Source organism: Lepidochelys kempii, chromosome 12 (assembly GCF_965140285.1).
Source record: "Lepidochelys kempii isolate rLepKem1 chromosome 12, rLepKem1.hap1, whole genome shotgun sequence".
In the NCBI taxonomy this organism is placed as follows: domain Eukaryota; kingdom Metazoa; phylum Chordata; order Testudines; family Cheloniidae; genus Lepidochelys; species Lepidochelys kempii.
Genome location: NC_136391.1, coordinates 29,188,769 through 29,215,370, shown reverse-complemented (window position 1 = coordinate 29,215,370; position 26,602 = coordinate 29,188,769). Strand labels below are relative to the sequence as shown.

The 26,602-nt window shown below is 37.2% G+C and overlaps 1 protein-coding gene across 4 annotated transcripts in view; it reads right to left on the bottom strand.

Annotated features, from left to right (window-relative positions):
* CDH8 (cadherin 8) overlaps positions 1-26,602 on the bottom strand; it is a 196,542-nt gene that overhangs the window by 60,851 nt on the left and 109,089 nt on the right. For all 4 annotated transcript variants that reach the window (XM_073307975.2, XM_073307977.2, XM_073307974.2 and 1 more), the window contains 4 exons: positions 24,937-25,104; positions 20,374-20,561; positions 17,659-17,912; positions 9,083-9,219 (listed from right to left, as the gene is read on the bottom strand). In XM_073307975.2, the coding sequence (XP_073164076.1) occupies positions 9,083-9,219; positions 17,659-17,912; positions 20,374-20,561; positions 24,937-25,104 (747 nt within the window). The remainder of the gene's footprint in view (positions 1-9,082; positions 9,220-17,658; positions 17,913-20,373; positions 20,562-24,936; positions 25,105-26,602) is intronic.

The window sequence follows — 26,602 nt, the reverse complement described above, 5'->3', positions numbered from 1 at the left end:
TACACACACACACACACACACACAAAGAGGATATGTGTTAACCTTGAGTGGCAATTTTTAATGAGCACAGTAGTTCTAATGTCAGGTGAGAGAAAGCTTGTGTATTTTAAAGGGATCATCACTTATTCACCTTTAAAGCTTACCATGTTTTCTTGACTCTTGCTGATCTGAGTCTTTACAAAGATACAGCTTAGAAAATGGAATTTTGTAGAAGTTTTTAATGTTGTAATTTATAACATAATTTTATATTTTTGTGCACATATTTCTGAAACACACTTCATCACCTTTTGCAAGGCCAGTTCAAGACAGGCATAGTTAGTAAGGAGCCATGTCTTATAATAAACCAGACATTTCTTTTAAGATTCACCAGAGCCCCATAATTCAAGTGGACCTCACTTATGAGGTATGCACTCTATGAGATATGAGCATGCAAATATCAGTGTGTTCAGTCTCAGATTAGTTAAATGTTCTGCAGTCATACTATATGACTAATGCACCCCTTCCGTGCCCAAGTTATAATGCTGTCTCTGATATAAGCCTTTACCTTGGCTCCCAGCTACATTAAACCTCCATTTATTATTAGTCTTGTTATGCAGTTAATCAGTAATGACTGAAATGCAGGGCATTTCCTTAGCACTAATGACAGACTGGGAGGAATTGATGGCATGAAGAACAGATGAGGAAATAGCCTGAGCAAAAGGTGTTATTGATATTATAAGATGGAGCTGGAAAATCACAGAAGAGGAGTATGAAGGCAGAGGGAAAATAGAAATGTCCTACATATAACAGTGAAAACTAAAAATGTAATGCCCTATACATAAAGCAGTCTGATTGCTTGAGTCATCAAATTCTACTCAGCTTACAATATTTGGATAACATTAGTGAGAATGGTGTAATAAATAATAAATAGTGCACATTTGACTTTACTTTGATGTTAGAGCTGCAGACACAGTAATTACTGTGTCATCTTAATTGTGTATTGATAGATAAGGCAAAGCTTCCTTTACCCATTTACATGTCAGTGAGACTAGGGGCAGGATGGACCAGCAGATTAGCCACTCAGTGGTAGAAGTTATCACAATTTCCATCTATTCACAGCCTATGTCAGTCATTGTTTAATTCATTTTTTCTATTTTCATAGGCACATTGTAAATCATTAATTTCTAGTACCATTATACCATATCATATTCCCCTTATTTTCACAGGATACTGAGTTTCCCTTCACAATGTAAAATAATGTGCTACTATTCATTATGCTGTCAAGTGACCAGTTGTAGGGCTGTGGGAGAACGAAGCCATACTTTTGACACTGGTGTGTGTTTTTGTAGAGTGATATTTATATCCTAAGTGCATGTTTTGTTCAAGGGCAATTCAAATGGCAGGTACAGTTCAAACCTGGACCAATTAGGGCAGAGTTGCCCATCTGACAGGACAATAACATAACTATGGGAAGCATGGAAATTGGGGAGGGGAAGGAAAAACTGACTGGGAAGGAAAATGAGATGCAGGTGTTAGGAAGGATGTGAGCAGATGACTGGGAATTACAAATGGCTGGTGGACTTTTCCCTTATAATGGGTATAGTTAAGCAGTCAGAAAACTGTACTGCAAAGATAGTATAAGGCAAATCAAGGATGGAAGGAACACTGCACAGAAAGAAGAAGGAAGTTAAGGGTGCACCAGAAGTTACTGAGAATGTTGATTTCATTCTTATTGCAATAAAGTTCTGCTCAGTTATCTCAAGCAAGTGTTTTTATGCCTATATATTTCCCCAACCCTTCCTTCTCTTCAGACTGCAACACAGGAAAATAAAACTATGTCAAGTCCCCAGCCATCTCGTGAATTCTCTCAAGCTTCTAATCACAATAAAGACTCCATTCTCAGCGTACATTATGAAGTTCTTTAGATCTCAGTCACATATTACCTTGTAATACAACAAAACAATGTGAAATTCCATTACTCCAGTATCTAAAGTCCAGAGTCAGTGACAGGAAACAAAGTTCACCTTTTATATTCAAAGAACAAAAAGGCATGTTCCTGGTAGGAAAAGGTCACCTGGCCAACAAGACTGTTCCCTTTAGATTTTAATCAACTTCATGTTCTTACTTTATATTCTTCTTGACTCACAAAAGATTCTCTCTTTGGAGCAAACTTGGCAGGGGGGTAACACACACACAAGAATCAGTTTACGTCCCGAGTCATTTTTGGTATCCCTCTTGCTGTATTTTAATAAGTGAGTTTCTGCCTTACACTCCAATCTTCTATTTCAGTGTGATTTTGCAGAAAGGTAAAAATCCTTTGTTTTATTCTGTTATCTTAAAAATCAATATGATGTAATATATCAGCGTAGCAGGATCACTACAGGACAGGATAGGAAATATGTTTAACTGTAAAGGTGCAAACTCTTGTTGAAATACAAATATTTTTCAATAGTAAGAAATATTTAGTAGAATAAATAAGGGGTGACTTGATTTATGTTTTAAGACTAATGCTTGAGCTTCTCAAAGGAATGCAAGAAGCTTATCCACACATCTTTCCATTTAAATTAATGATACATGGCAATATCTCCTGCACTGGTTTGAAAATCTGAAGCTGTTGTGCAGTGTTTAAGATAACTTTCAGCCCCACATTTTCCACTGATGTCTCTCTGTATAGACACTGAAGCACACCACATCTTCAGCATTGTGACAATAAATCCAGACTGAAGACTTGTCTGAGAATCACCACTGTGGGACATTCACTTTGTTGGCGAAGACTGTATGCTATTTAGTTCTTGCAATTTAGGAATGATCTTGCAAATCATCACCTGTCTACATATTGTACAGATTTAAGACTGACAATGGTGATAATTCTGTCAATCATTTATAACGTGTCATATCTGCTTCTGTGTAAAAAAAAATCCACACGGATTCCTTTCTATTGCTAGAAGGAGGTAATCTACCAATGTGACCAGCACAATATCCCTATCCAGGCCAGAAGCCAAACTAAAAGGTGTAAAGGAAGTCAAGGCCTTCATGTGCTTTGATAACATATGCTCAATACTTTTTGATGTTGTTGTTTAGTTTTTAAAATAAAGAAGGTTAGAAGACATACTGGTAGTTTGTGAGATGGTCAGGATCAAGACACAACTTTTTTAGCATGGGCCTAATACTTCTCACTTCAGTGAAACTGGCCCTCTGCCTTCTCAAAAGGAATATATTAACAGTTTCCACCAACTAGGGACATCATATTCCTGACCAGCTAATTTTACCAGCTGTGAAAGGTATTGATCCATCTTGTATGTCACAAGATGTATCTCTGCAACTACATCTTGAAACTGGTTGAAACGCAATTCCCAAACACTGATATTCTACCAGAAGGCAGCCAAAGGCTGTCTGAATCTAATTAATTGTGTTCACCACAAGGTAAATAGAAAGTTTATAGCAAGAAATATTGAACTCTGCTTCCGAGAGAAGGCAGCTCAGATTCACCAAACAATCTACCACCTAAAAGGAGTACCACTATTTAAGACTTCATGTCTGGGTCGTAGAACAAAATACTTTCTTTGTCTTCATCATTGCAGAAGATTGCCAACATTTATTTACGTCAGAACTGAAAAGAATCAGAGATCAGTTTCTATTCAAAACATGACAGCCAGTGGAGGAGGCTATCATGTGAGGATGTGGCAAAAGGAGGAAACACTTAGTAGTCACCTGATTAATAGTCAAGGACAAAAGCCAATTATTATGTCCTACAGTTGGCCACTAACTAAGAGAACTCTGGAACCCAAACAAGTCAATTTCTCTCTACCCCAGCCCACAATAAGAGTACTCTGGGCCCTGAACAGAGCCTGGGAAGTAATGGCCAAGGACTAGACTAGCGAAAGACTTGGACAGAATGAGCTCTTCAATATCCATCCAAACCCCATATTGAATATTCTACATATATGTTAACTCTTTATTTTTATGTGCATTAATTCATTGATATCAGACAATTACATTGAAAATGCTTTTTGAATTTCCCTTCATAGTTAGTGACTGAGAGATAGTACACTGCCTCTATTAGATTTCCAAGGAACATACTGTCTCATAAAAAGACCAAACTTAAAGTAACAACAAAATAAAAATATGTTCTTTCTTGTCCCCCTCCCCATGACAACTCACCAAACACACTTATTTCTGTCTTAAAAGCTTTTAAAAATATTTCCTCAAATTAAAAAAACTGTAGGTGTCAAGGTTCCTCCCCCACTCTGAACTCTAGGGTACAGATGTGGGGACCTGCATGAAAAACCTCCTAAACTTATCTTTACCAGCTTAGATCAAAACTTCCCCAAGGTACAAAATATTCCACCCGTTGTCCTTGGACTGGCCGCTACCACCACCAAACTAATTCTGGTTACTGGGGAAGAGCTGTTTGGACGCGTCCTTCCCCCCAAAGTACTTCCCAAAACCTTGCACCCCACTTCCTGGACAAGGTTTGGTAAAAAGCCTCACCAATTTGCATAGGTGACCACAGACCCAAACCCTTGGATCTGAGAACAATGAAAAAGCATTCAGTTTTTTACAAGAAGACTTTTAATAAAAAATAGAAGTAAATAGAAATAAAGAAATCCCCCCTGTAAAATCAGGATGGTAGATATCTTACAGGGTAATTAGATTCAAAAACATAGAGAACCCCTCTAGGCAAAACCTTAAGTTACAAAAAAGGTACACAGACAGAAATAGTTATTCTATTCAGCACAATTCTTTTCTCAGCCATTTAAAGAAATCATAATCTAACACATACCTAGCTAGATTACTTACTAAAAATTCTAAGACTCCATTCCTCGTCTATCCCCGGCAAAGACCCAGCATACAGACAGACACAGACCCTTTGTTTCTCTCCCTCCTCCCAGCTTTTGAAAGTATCTTGTCTCCTCATTGGTCATTTTGGTCAGGTGCCAGCGAGGTTACCTTTAGCTTCTTAACCCTTTACAGGTGAGAGGAGCTTTCCCCTGGCCAGGAGGGATTTCAAAGGGGTTTACCCTTCCCTTTATATTTATGAAGGCAGGTTTCTATGGTTTTCTGTGAAATTCAGTCTTTGTTTCATTGTAAATGCCACATAATTACACTGGAAATGTGAAAAAGCCATCAGCAGGAACTCTAATGCTAGGTGCAAGCTGGGTATTATTTTTTTCATAGCCACCCTGTAGGCAGCAGTTTCACAATAGTGATGGATGTTGTGACTCACATGAGGCCTAATGATAAGGCTTATTAATAAAAATACTTAAGTATAATTATTTTTTTAAAAAAGCTGGGGAGGGCAGGGTCTTGATTCTGATGTCAATGTAATTTGATTGACTTGGTGGAGCTTCTCCTGATACACACTGGTACAAGTGAATCAGAAACAAGATGGTTAAAGCAATTTATTGAAAAATGGGTTTTTTTTCCCCCCTTTAGCTTTTAGAGAGGAAATGGAAAGTGAAATTCTTCTGCATTATGGCAAGTTACATGAGACACCACATGACAAAACTTGTCACCCAAAGTAAGAAAGAAGGCACATTTGGATAATACATTTAGTTTAATCAGTTAAAGGCATTACAGTCTTTATATAAAAACTCCTCTTTTTAAATCAGTCACCTCACCAAACAGCAATGACATTAATGTTACCAGATTCTAATATATTTACACCAGTGCAGGTCAAAGTATGGGGGGAGGGGCGGTGGAACCAAAACAAAATCATGGAAATGTTTGTGAAATATCTTTCCACTTTTCTGACACAATTTTGTTTTTGTAGAAAAATTCCAAACAGCTCTAATTACTATAGACCTTAGATGCCTTATACATCAGATTCCAAAGCAAGCAGCCTCTCTGGCTGGCAGCCCACAGCAATTCTGAGGGTTTCCTAATAAACCTCTCCCTATTTCACAAGATTACTGTCTCCTGGCTTCTACCTATTCTGGAGGATTACTGTCTCCAGGTCTCAGTGCTTCCTCCACTTCTTACTGGTGACGGCAAATGCAATGTACACCCATATACCCAGAAAACACTTTAATTCCACTCTGGTGATGACAGAGGACTTTCCACACCCAACGTCAAGTATTGCTTTTGGAAGTTACAAGAAAACCATATATTCACAAAAAAGAATTATGCAGAGGTTTACAATAGCGTTAGCATCGCAGTGCCTTTCCTGCAGATTGTGCAACTATACCAGTCGTGAAACAGACTAACGGAGGAAAGCTCTTTCGCCGTGAGATGTGTTCTTCCATGGGAGGGTTTGCTATATTTTATTTTTGGCCTTATTCAGCAGATTAGCCTTTCTCCTGAACAAGTCAGCCTGCTGTCCTTCCACTATCAATACCTGTCTTTAGCTCAGAAGTCTATGGATGTGCTATGCTGGATGAGGCTCAGGAAGTAATGAAAAACAACCATTTTGCTTGATTTAGCTAGTCAGCGCTGGTGCATTTCTGTTATGGCTGGACTCAGTATTCAATGTCAGTAAAGTTCTGGGTGAAGATATAATGACATATGTTTCAATCCTTGTAGTGAATCTCATAATACAGTATGATGTGACAGAAGTGAGGATGCCTTGAGGAAAACTGATATGGAGAATTTCCTTTGAATCAGTATTTCTACTTCCATAACAATCTAACCATTACACTTTGCAGCTTTCTTCACTAGAGATGGTAGTATTGCTCACTGGCTGATATTAACCCGGGCAGAAGATGTTCCATACAATAGACTCATACTTCTTTCCCCGTCAATGGTTGTTTCCATAGTTTAGGGCTTTTCCAATTGAAAGCACTCAGGCCATGCTATCAAACTGGTGTTAGCCCACAAGATTTAGCAGTAATTAACAGGGCAAGTGTTATTTATAGTACTACACACAAATCACAATGGCAGGTCATATTAATACAGTTTACTGTGCATGTAACTTATAGATTCCAAGGTAGAAGGAACCACTGTAATCATCTAGTCTGACCACCCACATATCACAGGCCATAGAACTTTCCCAACATAATTCCTAGAGCAACATATCTTTTCAAAAAACATCCAATCTTGATTTTAAAATTTAAATCACGACTCTTGATAAATTGTTCCAGTGATTAATTATCTTTACTGTTAAAAAGTTACACCTTATTTCCAGTCTAAATTTGTCTACTTTCAACTTTCAACCATTGGATCATGTTATATCTTTCTCTGCAAGATTGAAGAGCCTGCTATTAAATATTTGTTGCCCATACAGGTATTTGTAAGACTGCATTTCCCATTAACCTTTTCTTTGATAAACTAAATAGATTGAGCTTCTTGAATCTGTAAGTATAAGCCATGTATAGATTGAGCTTCTTGAATCTGTAAGTATAAGCCATGTTTTCTAATCCTTTAATCATTCTTGCTGCTCTTCTCTGAATCCTCTCCAATTTATCCATCGTTCTTCAATTGTGAACACAGAACTGGATACAGTATTCCAGCTGTGGTTGTACCACTGCCAAACACAGAGGTTAAATAACTTCTCTACTCCTACTGGAGATTTCACTTTTTATGCTTTGATGGATTGCATTAGCCCTTTTGTCACAGCCTTGCAACGGGAGCCCACGTTCAGCTATTATTTACCACAACGCCTACATTTTTTTCAGTCACTACTTTCCAGGATAGTCACCCATTGTATAAGTATGGCCTGTGTTCTTTGTTCCCAGACATCTACATTTACCTTCAGACATATTAAGATTGCTCTGTATCAGTGACCTGTCCTGTTCATTATTTACCGCTCCCCGCATTTTGTGTCATCTGCAAATTATCTCAGTGATAATATTTTGTTTTCTTCCAGGTCATTGATAAAAATGTTAAATAGCATGGGGCCAACTTGAGATTTTATTTTATATTCAATTATATTTTTCTTGTTTATGCAGACACTCTGGTTACCACTCATGGCTTTCACTTTTAAATATAAATACTATGGGGAAAATTGACTACAAAAAATATTGTAAAGTCCAAGTAAAAACCTTTTATTCTATCATTCATTCTCATGTTGGAATGATGGTGTTATGAGCTTCATAATTAAAAGTAGCAGTTACTACAGCACCAAATATTTAAGTCTGATGGTTGGGTAAGGGTGGGAGGCGGAAAGCTGAAAATCAGTAGAGATCATTAAAATGGTTAGTATGATTATGCTTATCATATCATTAGAAAAACAGTATGGTTTCTTCAACAGAAGACAACTTTCTTAGGGCAGCGTGGGAAGAGCACATCTACTAATAGAAATTGTGTATACACATTGATGGCAGAATAAATATCTTAGCAAGAACACATATGTATCTCAGCTGAACCTGTAAGAGATGGGAAAACCACTCAGCAACATCATTAAAGAATAAAAGACCAACTTTCCTAAGGTTTCTTTACTGCAAGAAGTTCTCCTTGTCAAGTTTATTTTCTAAAATAATAATGATCAAACTTGTTTAAGCCCTAACCCCCCAAAATTGAACTAATTGAGCATTTTGCGTGGTTATGATCTAAGGCCCAGATTCGTAATGGTATTTAGTCATTACTGTGCTTAGTGTTGCAATGCCTAATTGATTTAGGACCCTAAGCCTAATTCAAAGCCTAGATATCATTCAGTCTCAATGGGACCTAGATTTTAGAAACCTGGCCTAAGACCCTGAATCTTGTGGATACTTAAACATGTATGTAACTTTGATCATGTGCAAACTTTGAGCACTTAATGGACTGGAAGAAAGTAAACACTCAGAGAAAAGACCTCAGGGTTTGGCCCACAGTTGACTTCAATGGTGTGAGGATTTCACCCTCCTTCTATTAGATTCTCACCATGTATTCCTTCTCTCTTACATTTACAGTTTTTCCTGCACAAACATATCCATATTTTCTTTTATAACTATATTCCTCACTTATAAAACACATTTTTGAAAATAGATACGAGAGGAGAACGTCATAAAATTGGCTTAGCTTTCAAAACTTTGTTATTTTAAAATCTAAAACACGTATACTATAGAATAACTTTCACAAGCTATACAATTTCTAATAGTTATTCAAACATTTGAAACGACAACAGACAATACTACAAGACAAACAGAACTGAAAGTAAAGCATGGAAAAATGCATAAGCACTTACTAGTTTCCGTAGCTACAATAGTTATGTTGTGCCATATGTTTGTTTCTCTGTCGAGTGGTGTTGCCAAAGTTATTTTTCCGTCATCTGCATTAATGTTGAACTGTCTCTCAAGGTCAGTGTGTCGATCAATGGAAAACCTACAAAATGGACAACCCTGTAAACTTATCTGAGTAGATTGTTTGATCTATACATATTGTAGGAAAATTTAAATAATTTTCTGAGAACTGCAGTTTTCTAGCCAAATGGATTGAGAAGCTCAATAGCATAATAATTTATAAGACAAAATGAGTGACTGTGTCTCAAGAAACTTAATTATTGTCCAAGGAGTAATTAGCTGCATATTCAACATGAAGGTCATAAACTGCCATCAGGTTCAGTAGGTAACATCTTTAAAAGCCGCTGCTGATTAAGAGTTAATTAGACAACCCATCACATTTATCTGCTTATAATTTCAACACCAATACATTAAACACACAAAAATATTGAGCTTCATGGTTATTTTAAAAGGAGTACTGAAAAACATTCTTTTACTTCTTTTTCTTCAGTTTTAATGAAGCATGAAATATTAACCGAGCATGTTACCTGCTTAGTTTTCAAGCAATTCCATGGACAATAGGTGGTTAATGAATCACCATTTATCAGTAAAGCACTTAAAAAAAACAACAACCAACAACACAGGGATTGACTGTTATATGGATTGACATAATTGGTTTCTAACAAAACAACTTTGATCTGACAGCTAGTCAGAGCTTGCAAATGAGAATATACAGGTAAATTATGCAGCCTAAACATAGCCAGCTTGACTAACAAGAAAGAGCTGCGGTAGACTGCTCCAACAGTGAATTAAGCAGAATGATGATTTAGGGCTCAGCACAAGAAAGCTTTTATATAGGTTCATTTTCACAGAGTTGTTTTATTAATGTATTACTTGTAAAAATAAACTACATTGGAAAATTAAGCCTTCCAATTTTTTTGACGGGTGAGGTGCAAAAAGAATTTATCACAAACTACTGATATGGTACAACAGTCACAGGCTTCAAGGGGTTTTACTGAATCTGAACTGTGGATTTATATAAGAGCCTGTAATGCTTTTGTGTCTAGGTATTATCGAGAATAACAGCATGCACTGGTGGTTCTGCATCTGTTCTGCATTATACCTAGGCATAATGGGGTGAGTTAGGATGGAGTGTCAGAGTGGATTACACACTTTATATTGTGGTTATGGTCTGAGAGTGACTCAAAAATGGCAGTGTCCTATTACACATCTGTTTGTTACTAACACTCTGCACTATATCTGCTTAGTTCACTGATGAAAAACTAGCATATTTCACTTCAGTCGACAAGACAGTTATTAAGATACCAGTTTATTCTATTCCTGCTCATGCATCATCATCAACTTCCATCAAAGTTCTGGTTCAAGAGCCTTTCTTTGTCACGATGACATACGGTGGGGACTGATGTAGGACTAAACAAAACTTGATTAACCAGAACTCATTCTTGGTGTAACTCCACTAATGTCAACAGAATACACCAGGAAGGATCTTGACCCATCAGACTTACCTACCTAGCTGTCGTAATTGAATCTTAAATCTCAGTGTTACAACAGGTTTTTTGTTTTCAGTATTGAATAGTAAATTGTTTGTTCATATTTAGAAGTAGACAAGGGTTGCAATTCAACTATGTTGCTGGTAATTTAGTAAAATATATTGCCCATTAAAAAAAATATTAGTTCACTGCAAATGTTTATTGGGGAAGCTCTGCTGTACAAACATAGCTCTAGGAAAATCTAGTATAGGCCGTAATATTGCTACATTGAATAACTACTGATGGACTTAAAATTAAAAGGTCTCTTTTTCCCAAAAGACATTTTATACTTGATTTATTCCATCTTTAAGGAGTTATTATCTGTATGAAGAACTACGTAGCTAAAAAGAATAGCAAAGAAGGATCCACGGCCAAATTTTCATAAATGGTTGCTTAGGGCAAGGCACCTACATTCATATTCGGACCCTTAAGTAAAGTGATTTTCAGGTGAGCTGAGCACACTCAGTTCCTATTGGCTTGAATAAGAACGAAAATCTTTCCATTTGTACGAGGCCTCCTCTATATCATAATTCCATTCCTGGTTCTGTACTAACAGTATATATATTTTTAAAGTTATATAACTGGGGATTTAACATCAGTGAGTTTATTGTATTGACTTTAATCCTAACAATATTTATTCAGAAATGCATTAAAAATAAAACATTACTTAACACTATTACATGGGGTTACAAGGTTGCCAAGAGGGAAAAATCCCCTCTTGACTATAAATTAAGAAATATCTTGTACAAAGTAAAAAAATAAATAAAATCTGCAGTGCCATGAACTTGGGGAGACTAATAGCATATATGAAGCTACCTTTTCATGATAATGATTATAGCTCTTTTTAATGGAGCTGCATTGTCAAATATATACATGATACATAAAATATACATTTCTATAAAAATGGAAAAGAATATCTCAGAAAATAATATCCTTTGAAATTGCCATAGTAACACCACAGGCTATTTGGACTTTTTTTTTTTTGGCTAGTTTATTAAACTGTGCAGGAGAAAATAGGTGGTGTGATCATAGATTCCTTTAGCAAAAGACTCTGGGCCTGAATCTGATGCTCTCACTAGATTTACCTTGGTGCATCTCCACTGACTTAATTTGAGTTATTCTTGATTTACATCAAGATAAAGAGAGCAGAATGCAACTTTCATAGTTGAAAACTCTCCTTTGCTGATCCTGCTGAGATCTGAATCACAATATTGAACCTATAAATCACCCTATCTCAGTGATGCCAGGCAAAGAGGGCATGTTACTTGGTGACTGAGAAGCAGCTGTACCGAAGAAAGGTAAAAAAATGTTGTATTGAGGTTTTTAAGGCCTGCTGTTAATTAAGAAAATGATGCACTGCCGCCAAAGATGAAGTCTCTCCAGTATGAATTTGAGGGAAACCTTCCACAATGAAGCTTACTTCTCTCACAGAGAGAGACTGAAGGGCAGTGATCATCTCTGAATTTATAGGAGGGCAGAGTGTGTATAGAAAGCACAAGTTATTATGCATGCTTTTGCTATGCATTTTGGACCAAAACTTGGCCAAGGCAATAAAACAACAGAAATATGAAATGAGCAGCACTGGAATAAGTCAGAACATATTTGAAGACGAACTTAGAATGATAAAAGATGCTGATGTGATACATTGAGCCACTATAGAGCAGTTTGACTACCTTTACTCAAGTTCAGCAGTGGAACTCCCTACAGAGTAAGGTGCTACTCATTGTGATTAAGAGTATCCCTAGACACAAGTTTAGAACTATAAACTACACATTTATGAAAGTTTTGATGGAATTTGGTAACTGTCTGATTAGCGCACGTTTGAAAAAAGTCTGTTCAAATTTGTGACTATTTTACATCAGGAAAGTTTAAAAGTGAACCAGTGACTAAATAATTTGGAACAGAGAAATTGTAAACGTAGAGAAAAGAAGCAGAGTTGATCCTTATAAAATATAACACTGGATTATGAGATGCGGACATTCTATGAGATGCACAAAGAAAATAGCTTTGCTTGGCCATATATTTTTTTCCATATGGACATATTTTAGAATTGATATCTGTGACAATGTTCCTCCTCTGCCTCAGTGGGTCCTGCACTTATTGGCGGATTTGCTTGCCTCAGAGATTCACGGCAGCCCTCAGTTTGGCCACTCTTGCTAGTCGCTCAAACCTGCCATCCACTCAGCTAACCTCATCACTGGCCAGCATGGGGGAAATGGAGAACAATCCCCAGTCTCTGTGTGCCACCTAGTGGGTCGGGGACAAGGCAGATCCCTTTCCAATTTAGACCTTCCCTTCTGGTGTTTCTCACAGACCAGGTCAAGTCCTCCTGTGTCCGATCAGGAGTTGGGGGGATGGGAGGGAACCCGGGCCCAGACTCTACCCCGGGTTCCAGACCAGGGCCCTGTGGATAACCGCTGTCCACAATGTTCCCTGTATCAGCTGCGTGACAGCTACAACATCCTGGGCTACTTCCCCATAGCCTTCCCCCCAGCACCTGCTTTATCCTCCCTGCAGGATCTTCCTCCTGAAGCCTGATCACGCTTGAACTCTTCACTCCTCCAGCAGCACACCTTCTCACTCCCTGCTTCTGGCACACCCCCCTACTAACTGATGGGAGGTCCTTTTTAAACCAGGTGTCCTGATTAGCCTGCCTGCCATAATTGAATCTAGAAAGTTCTTAATTGGCTCCACGTATCTTGATTAGCTTGCCTGTCTTAATTGGTTCTGGCAGGTTCCTGATTGCTCTCAGGCAGCCCCTGCTCTGGTCACTCAGGGAACAGAAAACTGTTCATCCAGTGGCCAATATATTTGCCTTCTACCAGACTCCTGTATCCCACTGGTCTGGGTTTGTCACATATCAATAAATAAATCATATGCAAGGGAATACCATAACAGATAATTAAGACAGAATCAACAGCTGGATCTTACATAACTACTTTCCTACTTCACAGAGCACTAGTATCCTTCCACTGCAAGACCTACAGCCAGACAGAGGTAGTGTGAGAATGGCCGCATTACACATACACACAAAGCCTCATCCTTCAGTCTGTCCTGCCACAACTCCCTTTGAATATAATGGAGTTTTGCTGGTATGAAGATTGCAGAATTCAGAATTGAGCAAATCTGTTTGCTATAGGTTATTGCTGTCCCTTATTACCCTTCCTGACAAACAATCACTCAACTGGGCTGGGACCAAACTGTGAGGCTATGAAGAGAAGTAAGACACCCTCTACCACCATTTAGACCAGGGTTTCTCAAACTGTGGGTCAGTACCCAAACTGGGTCATCAGAATGGGTCATATGGTAGGTCCTGTGGCTCCTATTCTCTGGGGCTGGCTGGGCTCACCCCCCTTCTCCAGGCACTGCAACCTCTGGGGTCCAAGCACCATTCAAGTTTAGCCTAGCCATCATGATGATGGGAGGCATGGGCGCTGATTCTGTGGGTGCTCTGTGGGTTGTCCGGGGCTGGAGCATCCATGGGGGGGGAAATGGTGGGTGCTGAGCACCGGCAACCCCCTTAACAGAACCACCCCCCCCGGGCCTCCTGCCCACTGGTGGGCCCCACCGATCAGCACTCAGTAGGCCACCCAGCCTGTCTGGGTTAGGAGGGCACAACCAAAAAAACTGGGGGGCATGTGACCCCACACATCACCTCTGGTAGGGGAGGAAATATGCTTGCTTGTCCCAGGCGCTAAAATGCCTAGTCTGACACAGGGCCTCCATGTCAGACTACTCACTGGGTCTTAACAGGCCATACATATTTACAAATGGATTCTGAGCCCAAAAAGTTTGAGAGCAATTGATCTAGATGGTGCTTTCTGCATCTCAGCTGAAGTGATGGGAGAGAGCAAGGATGGAAAACACAGTACTTCACAAAATCATAAATCTCCCTGAAATTTCATTTGGGAGCAAATAAAGGGGAAAACATCCTATTTTGACATTTTTGGAATAAAATGTTTTGATTTTTCCTTTCAAAACAACTTTGTTTCCATTTTTTAAAAAAATGTATAATATAATTTTTTTGAAATATCAAAATCAAAACAAAACATTTTGTTTCAGCCCAAATGATTTATTTTTTATTTTTTAAATTTTCTTTCAGACTATTTTAAAATGTGTGGGTTTTGTTCCAAAATTGGGACAAAAACAAATTTCGAAATCTCAAAATTATTTATAATGGATTTTAAATTTTATGCCCAGCTCTAGTGGATAATAGAGCTATTGTAGAGATGCAAGGACTCATGACTTTCTTTTATCTTTTAAAATAATTTGGCTAAGAGATAAAAATATATTTAAATTCACTCGGCCTGTCTGCAACCAACTAGTGCTATACTAGCTAGTGCCAGAATTAACCAGTCGTATGCCAAAAATAAGCATGAAAATGCAGAAAATTACACTGTGTACTTTTATCATTTAGTTAACAAGAAAATACTGTGGAAAGATGACAACTTTTTAAAAAAATAGCCCGATCATCTATTGTATTTATTTTTTAAAGAAAAAAAATTGAATTTACACTAAAGAATTCGGCATTTCTCATTTTAATAGGCTTGGTTCTGTCCTTTCTTATATCAAGGGTATCTGTGGTATCTATATAATTTTATCAAGAACTAGAATTACCTGGTTCTGCCATTCAGTCTGTATAAGATTTTGGAGAACATCATGAGAGATGTACCATGTGCACATAAAGTGAAGAAAGGGAAGACTTAACCAAGTTACACATCCAAAGGGGAATAAAGCAAGGAAGTGGTTCAGATGTCAGGGCTGGGGAATGGGCAACTTTGCCTAGGGGTTAGCGTTAGACATGTGCCGAGGGTCCAGAAGCCAATTACCAGGAATCAGTCTGGGTTGGAACACCATGAGATTAGAATTGGGAGAAACCAGAAGGCAGGGATCAAGAATCAGTTATCAAGTGTCAGGCCAAGTTAGGATACCAGCAGGTCACGCTCAGAAGGCAGAAACAGGTAAACACCAGTGGTCCATGACAGGATGAATCCCTCTTGTACAGACAATTTCCTGTTTCCTCCTCTGGCTTAAATAGGGGCTGCAGCCCAATCAAGAGACTTGGAGTTCTCCCAGTCAGAGTGTAGAGATCATGTGCCCCAGTTAGGCTTCATGAACTCTTGTCCTAGCTGCTGTCTGTGAGCTGCCAGATGGAGGATTGGAGGGTGATGAATCCACAGAATTAGGGTTTGAGGCCCCTGTGCCTGACATCAGGCAGATCAAGATGTGTGTATTTTTTCTTCCCTTTTTTTTCTGCAATTTTTTTAATCCTGAGAAAATATGCTGTGCCATTCAAAATAAAGATGTGTCAGTAATTTTTAATTGACTCTATCAGCACTTCTCATAGTCCCTCTGTTGACAATGACAAAAGGGGTTCCAATTAACATTAATTTGGATGTGCCCATTAGGAAGTAGGCTGTAATCATCCATTAATTTCACAAAAGAAACTGAAGAGTTATTAGATGTTAACAATCTTTCGTCACTACTAAACTTAACTACATTTTAATTGATGACCTAAAGGTGAAAGGCTCCCTGCTAATGGTAATCTTCCAAACAAACCAGTCCTACAGGAGCTAACTTTTCTGATTCTGCTGAGGAAACAATAATTTCCTGTTACTGTAAGCTAGTCAAACTTAGTGTGCAACATTAGGCTCATCGTGTGATATGGTAAATGATGGTGGTCAGAAAATGGGTGATATGGGTGTAAATGGGTATAAATTTAAAATGGGTGTAAATGTGATATAGTAAATGATGTAAATGATGGTGGTAAGAACATAAGAACATAAGAATGGCCATACTGGGTCAGACCAAAGGTCCATCCAGCCCAGTATCCTGTTTACCGACAGTGGCCAATGCCAGGTGCCCCAGAGGGAGTGAACCTAACAGGTAATGATCTAGTGATCTCTCTCCTGCCATCCATCTGTACCCTCTGACAAACAGAGACTAGGAACACCATTCCTTACCCATCCTGGCTGATAGCCATTAATGGATTTAACCTCCATGCATTTATCCATGGGTGTAAGTGGTAAAATAATGTAATTAGCATCATTTTGACATCCTTATGTGTGCAAAATGAGTATAAACTTATACATCATGAGGGAGGAAAGGTGTGGTGATGGATAATCTTATCAGAAGTCATATGGCTTCAACTTTACCAAATCTTTCAAAATATATGCTCACTGTGGGACTGACTCTGCAGTCTATTTTGATAAGAGTTTTATTGACTTTAAAAGGAGTTTTGCCTGAGCAAATTGTTCCGCATTGGGCCCAGAATTCCTTCATACAGCAAACAAAGTGTTCTTTTGAAACTATCTGATGTTATCACATAAGATATTAGCAAAGGGAAAAGATGTGTGTGAATAAAAAACCAGACAGAAATAATCCTAATTTGCATAAAACCTTAATAGTGGATTTTATCTAATTTGGGTCAGATCAAAGAGGGATAAAATATAAATGAAAGAAAAGAAGCAAAATTCTTCCCTGATGTAAACACTGCTCTTTTCATTGGCATTAAAGCAGGGATGAGTTTGGTTTAAGAAATTCAGTACAGACTATAAAAGAAATATTTCCAACATTACAGCCAATTATGTGGAATTGCTTGTACTCAGGATTGTTAACAAGCAAGCTGGAGGATTATTTCAGACTAAACACAGTAAGTGAAATAAACATTAATGTGTCAAATGCTGTGCTCAGATTTCTTATATCCCTATATGTCTTATATCCATTTCATTCCCATTGTTGGACAAGACAACTGAATTGGGAAAGAAACCACACAGCTTATGTTTTTATATATGAAAATGATTTGATTAGAAGTGTGACATATAACGCAGCAAAGCTGTTTTTCAAGTGAAACACAGAAAGACAATGCTTTCTCAAAAATGAAACATGGAGAGTGAGAACAAACTGCTATCCACTCTATCATCCATTGCACTAAAAATATACTTAGAATTCTGACAGCAGCTTCTTTAATGATAACTTTAAAGCAGCACTACCTTATAGGACTAGAAGACACATCAGGGTCATGAGAGGTCACCTGACCAATCACAGAGTTAATAGCAGCATTTTCATGCACTTCCAGTAGATAAGTAGGTGATGAAAAGACTGGTGGTTCATCAGCATCCTCCACTACAATTTTTACGGTTGCTGTATCCTTGAATGGTCCTCCACTGATGAAGCGAGGATCAATATGAACGTTGGCTGCTTCTACCTTCAGAGTATAGGATTTTTTGGTCTCAAAGTCCAGGGGCTGTTAAGAATGACAAAGATAAATGACTTGCACTAATGACCAGAGAAGCCAGAACAAATAAATATAATGCTGATAGATGAAAGTTACATGCATTTAAGTACGTTCACTAAGTTTTCATGCAATCACTTCCTATTCCCTGAACTCCAACCTGTAAATTATCTGGGCATTTATTGATATGTTTAGTATTTAGCCTCAGTGAAAGCAGTCCCTCATCTTTTTTTCCTCACTAGAAATTCACAATGATATAATCTCTCTTATGAATTGTACAATCACAATTTCATGTTAGATTCAAGATAAAATTTTACTGGTGATTGATTACCTGATGTGCATGATAATCATGCATTTAATCAGTGTTCTCTTAATTGGAGATAAGGATAAATCTTATATAAGCTCCATGTGGAATAAATATATATATTTTTTAGAACAGTGTGAAAAAATGTAAAGAACTAGCAATTATTGTTCTTTACACAGAAGAGGCATTATGCAGAGCAATTTAGAAATAATCATGAAAAATATTTTAATATTACTACACCTCAAATAACTCTTTGCATCAGTATTTATAGGGATAAATGAGGCAGATGTGTCTCAGGAATTTCTTATAACTACTGCAATTTATATTGCTGTATCGTTCTTTAATTTCAGACAGATAAACATGAAGCCATAACTCTAATCCACCAATGTAACTTCACCATCATTGCCACTGTTTTTGATATTTTATTTCTGTACATCAAAATGTAAAATTTGGAAAAAAATGTCATTGATGTAAAGGAATGACTCATATAGTAAAAAGCAAGTCTATGATATGTAAGAATTTATGAGTATATAAGATTCAGATCTACAGTTTCATGCACATCTGCGTCAGTATATTCACAATATAATTCTCATGTCTCAGAAGGATTAAAATTTCAAAAACACAAATTTGTTAAGCTTTGAAAGATTTGCATTACAATGTTCAATGGAAAAAAGAAAAGGACAGAGAAGTCTCAAATCTGCAATGCAAATGCAAACAAGAACACAAGCAGGCATTACAAAACTCTTTCAGAACTCTCTGAAAGCTTTAAATATATATTCTTACTTTGAAAATTTGTGTTGATTTTTAGATATGAATCCAGCTCTAATTGGACTTTGCTCTTTCTCAACAATTTCTAGAAAACATGACAAGCACTTGCTTCTCTGTCTACTCAGAAATTACTAAGCTTTTGTACTTATGAATAGGTGATTGTAGATCAGCATATTCACAATTTGCCAATCACACCTTCTGTATCATTTTTAGCAATTTCAAATTCTTCATGATAATGACAGTATCCCATAGAATTTGTCACACCTAGTCCCCAGAGTACCATATTCAAAATTTACTCTACATTGTCTGAAATGCTATGAATTTAAAACTGCAGGGGGGCAGGAAGAAATAAAAGAAGAAAAGACATTACATACATTTTCTGCTATAGAGAACAAAAGTGGTTATTGCTTTAACCCTTTTAACCCAAAAGTGGTTATTGTCAGGATGAATATGCGAAACAACAGTATGTTAGATGATCAGTTATGAAATAACTGGTGAGGGAAACAGGGCAAAAGGCTAATTGCTTTAGTTTATAAAGTAGGCCCACAGCATACAATAATTAACAGAGTATAGGAGCCTGTATCATGTCTTTAACCTGTGGAAAAAAGAATCTAAAGCACAGATGCATACATAGTTTTTCTTTTCTTTATATATTTCTTATGAGTAGGTCTGCACTGTAAATGTATAATAAACCATTTTCATTGGTAGAGGTCTACATTCTGACCTCTTTAATCTAATAACAGCCACAAAGTTGAATGTTAACTATCTAGACATATTTGATCCTTATCTTCCAGCTAGAACATAATGTAGAAATTTATTATATTTGTTTAATTACAAAAGACTATTTTGCTTTATGGTAGGCATGAAATTCAAACACTTTCATGATCACTTTTATAATGTTATCGTTTATAGTCATATTTAGAGTCAGGTTTCTAAAAGATGTGAGTGTTGCTATTGACTTCAGTGGAACCAGGATTTCACCCCAGATGTCTTCTGTATGTACATGGCTAGATGAGTGCCTCTTCAGACAGGCAAGTACGCAACCCTCCATGTTGCATACACACATGCAGCAAGTACACACACAAAAAGGAGTAGTGGACCTGAAGCTTTACTTTGAGCCTGCATTTGCCACCATAACTCATGCTGGGTAGTTCCTTACATCATGATTTGGTCCACGTAAATCACTACTCATGGAGTAAAGTAGTGTTCTACATGAGTAGGAGTGGCAGAATTGGTCTCTCTGGATTACAGATACTTTATTACTCATGAAATTATATATTAACCAATCAGGATTCAACTAGCCATACAGCTGGCCAAATACCATAAAAAAATTATTTGACCAATGGCGAAACTGAATAATTGTAAATGGATGAAAGTTAATTGTACACAATTGTCATTTACCTTTCTCAGTCTAATAATACCATCCTGAGTCTGAGCCTCTGACGTGATTTCAAATATATCCATTCCATCTCCTTCAATGATGTCATAGGATGATTTAGCATTTTCTCCAATATCCAGGTCATTTGCTTTAACCCTTCCTATTGGCTCCCCAAGAGCAATGTCTTCCATTACTGAGAAGTGATACAGACCTTACAAACAAGAGGAAAAGACTAAACATTAACCCTGATTCTAGTTTCCCCTTCTTGCTCTTTGTTCATCTCTGTTTCCCCAAAGTACATGCTTGAGATGTGCAACCGATACAAACCACATTAAAACAAATTATTTACTTAAAGCTGCATAATCTGCTCCATACAGGGGAATGCTCTGTTGACTCAATGTGAATGTTCTTCTTTTCACTTACTATATTATCCCATCTCCTGCCTACAGGGATGTTCAGTGTTGCCAAACATAAAATATTAAGCTATTTTCAGCACAGAAAGATGCAATGTGTAATTTACTGCAAGACACTTTTGAACTTACCTTTGTATTTACAGACTTGTAGACCATTTTTGATAAAATCCAATTACTAAACTTCAGCTTGTGCCCTGCAGCAAACTGATCAGATACATTAAAGATGTCTCTTGTGACTTAAAATCCTCACTGCTCTGTAGACCATAAACTTTACCTTCTAGTACTTTCTGGTCAGAATCTAATTGGTCTGTATATTTTCTTCTGTGAGATAGAAAAGTCACTAATTAGGAGAGAGGCAGGAAATGTCCTCCAACTCATGTTTCAAAGGAAATAATGCCTACTTCATAATGACGGATTACCATCTTTACAATTTTGCCAAGGGATGACTTAATCCCAATGGAAAGCCCTATATGTGACCTGCATTATGTGAAAATTCAGTAATTGTATTTTATTTCTTATTTTAATCAGTAACTTCAGACACCTTTATATTCAAATCGGGTTTATTTAAAGGAGATACAAAGTCTGTTTTTATTGAAATACCATGTTTTATCCCTCAGATTACTAGTGTGTTAAGAAGAGAATCAAATTTGGATGAAATATCTTCCTGGTTTTAGCAAAGACCTGGAGGCCAGTAGATGCATGCAAAGCATGCATGGCTTCTGCTTTCTGAAATCCTCTACAGATGGCCAAATTATTGCAGCTTCTTAATAATTTCTCCCCATTGTAGCTACAGGTAAGGGCTGAGCATGTCACCTTCAGGACTGTTTGTTAGTTGGAAGAATTAAAACTTTGCAGACAAGTATGTTACAAACATCCTGTGGTAGAGGATCTGGACCTGTTCTTTTCATTCCCTCTCAATGACAGTTTGCTACACCACAATGTGTGATTTTTAGCTGAATATGCTGCTTTTCGTTTTCTGAAACCATGATTCGCTGTTATGCTAATTAGTGTATTAACTACACTGACAACATTCCAATATGAGTAAGGAAACGGGCAAATATACAAAATATGTAAATATATACATTGGATATCAAAAAGCATATATATATAGTCTTCCCTAAAATTAACTGGATTCCTTCCCAAATTTTTCCTTTTCACTTTACACCAACTCTCTCTAGAGGAGTTCATCTCTTTTGATGTCATTAACATTTGTGTCACTGTGTTTACTGTATAAAACTGACATTTGCATGGGGCACGAAAAGTAACAGCAGTTTAATCTATAATTTATTTTTTCTTTAATGTTTCCCAGGCTGAAGACATAATTTGGAGATCATTGAGAATCCTCAAACACATAAAAGCTCAGAAACAATGAGCAGCCATAGCAATCAGTTTCCTCCAGAGACTAAATTATGTATTTATGATTTATACCGCTGTCCACACATCATGGTTTCTCTCTCTACACAGTTGATTGAAATTCTTTAAGGAGGTATTTTTTTCTCTGATTTACAAAGAAGATATACAAAATTAACATTTATTTTTCCACGTTGTTGACTAATGGATAAAAATAGTCCCTAAGACTTATGAAGAGGTCTGCCATGACATCATAGTTCAGACTGTGACCAGCAATCCATTCTAAGCTTATTTTAAAGCATTCTAATTTTTCTCAGCAGTGAAAAGTTCTTCTGCATATAATCTTATGGTAAACTGTTGGGTTAAAAACTTCAATGTTTTATAAAATGACTCTAAAATGATTTCAAAGAGAGCACAGAAGTAGTGAAAGTTTATCTTTTTCATTTCTAAAACCCAGGAGGTTCTTTCAAATCTAACCATAAACATACATTTGTGTCCTGCCTGCAAACAATAAACCGATAAAACACACTAGGTTCATTATGATTTATTGTGAAAGCAGCAGGTATTACATCTTACGAATTTCCATTTCATTCTGGTAAGTCTCCATTGTAAGCATGATCCTTTCTTATTTTGGCTCTACCAGGCAAATGCAAATTGTGCTTTAAGAAAGGTGTCCTCACAAGTGTCAAAGAATTGAACAATGATTGTATAAGATTAGAGCCATGACTAATCTGCAATATTAGTTCTAAAAGTCCATAATGACAATAGTGTCCAGATACAATATTTAACAATGTGTATCCTCTTTATACAGGGTTTCTTTTTTCTGTTATTGCTTTATATAAATAAAAAAATCTATATATGAAGCTTTGCACTGATGAAAAGTGCTGGACATTACAGCTCTTTTTGTATTTATGTTTAGATCTGAAAAAGTATTAGTCCACATTAATTGTCCACCTAGCCGGTACATCACAAGGAGTGGTGGAGCAGGCTTACTCATATTGCCCCGTCAATGTGTTTCAAAATCCAAAGCTGGAAAGACCACATGTGAGGAGTTTATAGGGTAAAAGTACAACTTAGGCCTTGTCTACAATACGGGGGGAGATGGATCTAAGTTATGCAACTTCAGCCTTGTGAATAACGTAGCTGAAGTCGAAGTACTTAGATCTACTTACTGCAGGGTACTATGCTGTCGATGGGAGACACTCTCCTGTTGACTCCCCTTGGGCTTCTCGTTCAGATGGAGTACAGGAGTTACTGGGAGAGTGATCTGCGGACGATTTAGCAGGTCTTCACTAGACCTGCTAAATTGACCGCTGATGCATTGATCGCTGAATGTCGATCCCCCAGTAAGTGTAGACAAGCCCTTAGTCTCCATACCCATTCAGTCCTTGATCTCCAGGCTGAGACTCCCAACAAGAGAAACAATTAGTACCAGCTATGTAATGATTTTCTGATCTGCTCATCTGTTTCATAAGTCCTGGATCGACACTATCAGCTCATTTCATATTGGCATTAAAGCCCTTTGACAAAGGTGTAACTAATTCTGATGTAAGTACAAAAGCTAGATATCTGGCCAAAATAGCCCTGTAGTTACAGATTTAGAACTATTGTCCATTACACATATACAAAATAAATGTCTCTGCACTGTGGTGATACAGCTCACATATTAGCTTCATCTATAAATGTTTGCATCATTAAGGGGCACGTCACCTTAGATTGTATAACACTGATGCACAAGGCCATGTGACACAATGTGATGTGAAGTAAGAAACTCAGGGACTTCATCATATAACATAACAAGAGAAAAAAGGGGAAAAAAAGATTGTGCATTCAGTACTTATCACTTATAAACACCACTGAAATTAGGTATTAAAATAACTTTGTTCACAGTAACCCCTTATAGCTGCTTATTTTATTATATTTTCTTCTTCTCCCTCCACTTATATGCACCTATCCTAAGCTCTAGGGATGAAATTTACACTGTGTAGGGGTCTGGCATAAGACACTATTTAAATTCTCAAAAAAGGGCAAAGTGGAGTTTAAAATGGTGCATAGGTATCTCCATCTTGATGGGATGAATTTCACTTTGGACACACAAATAATTTGTTTTAAAATCACATATGTAGAGAAGTATAAGATGACCCAAAGTCAACATTAAAATATTTCCCAGCCCTAACTGCCTACCCACTTATCTAATCATCCAGGCTTTTTTCTGAAGGGTTAAGATTACACATTTGAGGAATATATTCTAACATGACATAAAAATACACTATTCCAAATAAAATCAAACCAGTTATGTTTCTTTTTTTAACTTTGAAACAGATTACAAAGCACTGCAGAGAAGCTCAGCAGGGTGCCAAATCATTTTAACCTAACCCAGCAAGACATGCATTGGAACCATAGCAGTAAATATGGATTTTGAATTAAAGGTCAACAATTAACTAGACTCATATTTTTTTAAAAAAAATCTCCTCTCATACTCAGTCAAACCTTTATTTCTTTTATCAACTATTTTAAAACTAGTCTTCTAAAACCTAGTATTACTGTACCTACCTTCACATAAGGCAGGAATAGAATTAAAAGTAACTAGAATCTTAGAGACAATACAATAAATAAATATTTCCTTCCTCCTTCTGCATGCTCATCAATGTATATGGGCACAACACTCTTTCCAAAAGCTCTTAATCAGTCCATGGTCCAGGATACTGTATTTCGCCCTTGCTACATTTTTGCAAAAAAACTCTGCAGTAAGCAAATGCAATATAAATGTTAAAATACAAAGACGTATGTTACATATTAAATCAGGAGAACAGGCACACTTACTCTGTGCAAATTTGGGAGGGTTGTCATTAACATCAGTGAGTATAATTGTCACTGTTGTGGTTCCAGACAGTCCACCCATATGTCCGCCCATGTCCTTTGCTTGGATGACCACAAAGTATTCTTCTTTGGCTTCTCTGTCCATGTTAGGGAGGGCAGTTTTAATTATAGCTGGACAAAAAAAAGGAAAGGGAAAGGAATCATGAGGTTGGTTAGATTCATACCGAATTTACAATAAAGAAAAGAAAAAACACATGATAAGAATAGAGAAAGTTTTTCATGTAATTTCTATTTAGGCAAATATCAGTATAAAAAGTGAACTCTTATCTGCCCAGTTGAAGTTGGCTCTTTTTGATACCAAGGCAGAAAGAACTTGTAGACGTCCAGAAAAGTGTATGAGAGGTCTCCTGCCTTTTGTCTCATTAAAAATACAATGAAATTATAAACCAGCAGAGCAAAATCAATCAAGCCTCTGATATATTTTCATTTCTACAACTTACTTTCTGACATAAACTTAGATTCTTTCCCCACTGAGGTCAATATAAATTTTGCCATTAACATCACAAACAGCAGCAAATTACATAGTGCAAACAGAGCTTTTTTTCCAGAATCCCACAGTACAACAATTTAATAGATTTCAAAGCCAGAAGGGCCATTTTTAAATCTGACCTCATGAACAGCACAGGAAATGGAACCTCCTGCTGTAATTCCTGCATCAAACCCATAACTTCTGTTTGAGCGATGCAATATCTTTGAGAAAGATCTCCAGAACCAGCAGTCATTCATGTAGTCTTTGCTTAGGCAGAGCTCCCATTGCAAGTGTAGGGCAAGATTGGGTTCACATATTTAAAAGGGTTTTGATGAAGTGAAACAGCTCTGTGATTCTCAAAAATGTGATTTGGAGCTCTGAAAACAATATGGTTAATGGCCAAACTAAAACTCCTATCTTGCAGGGAGATCCATGCAGGTAGACTACTGCCCCCAACCCTCACCCCACCATAAACCCCCATTAAAGTCACGGTGCCTACATGGTTCTCATGGCAGTATTGGGGCCTGCAATGGGAAAAAAATAAACCTACACAAAATTAAAGAACAATATCACGCTTACAACAGCAGCAATATGATGCTATGCCTTGAAATTCACAACTTCCAATCATATAGAACAGACGTAATTTTAAAAAATAATAATTAGCCACATCACCACCCTTAAATCACTGCCATATTCACAGCATTCTCTATACTTAGAATGGGAAATACAACACCAAATATGCAGTGGAAAATTCAGCCATGTCCACCATAACAAAAAGAACCCCTATAACGGAAGCCTCTATAAATGTTAAATCAAAATACAACATAAAGTAGTTTCTCTGGGAAGGTTCCTCCCTGCCCCATTAATCCTGGTTTTGAATAATACTTTTTAATGAAATCATCTGTCTGTGAAAAGAGAGCAAGGAGTTCAAGTTATTGAATCATCTTAGTAGTAAGTGAAGCGTAAGAGTGCCAAGGGAAATCTAATCCACCAGTGCAGTGGTCTTTTTAAACCACGATGCTCTAGGGCTCTTATCAGGCATGGAAAAGAATGTCTCTTTCTAAGGGCCCATATTTCCAGAACTCTCAGCTGGAGGATACTGTTTATGTGGAAACACTTACACTAACTCAGTAAGAATTT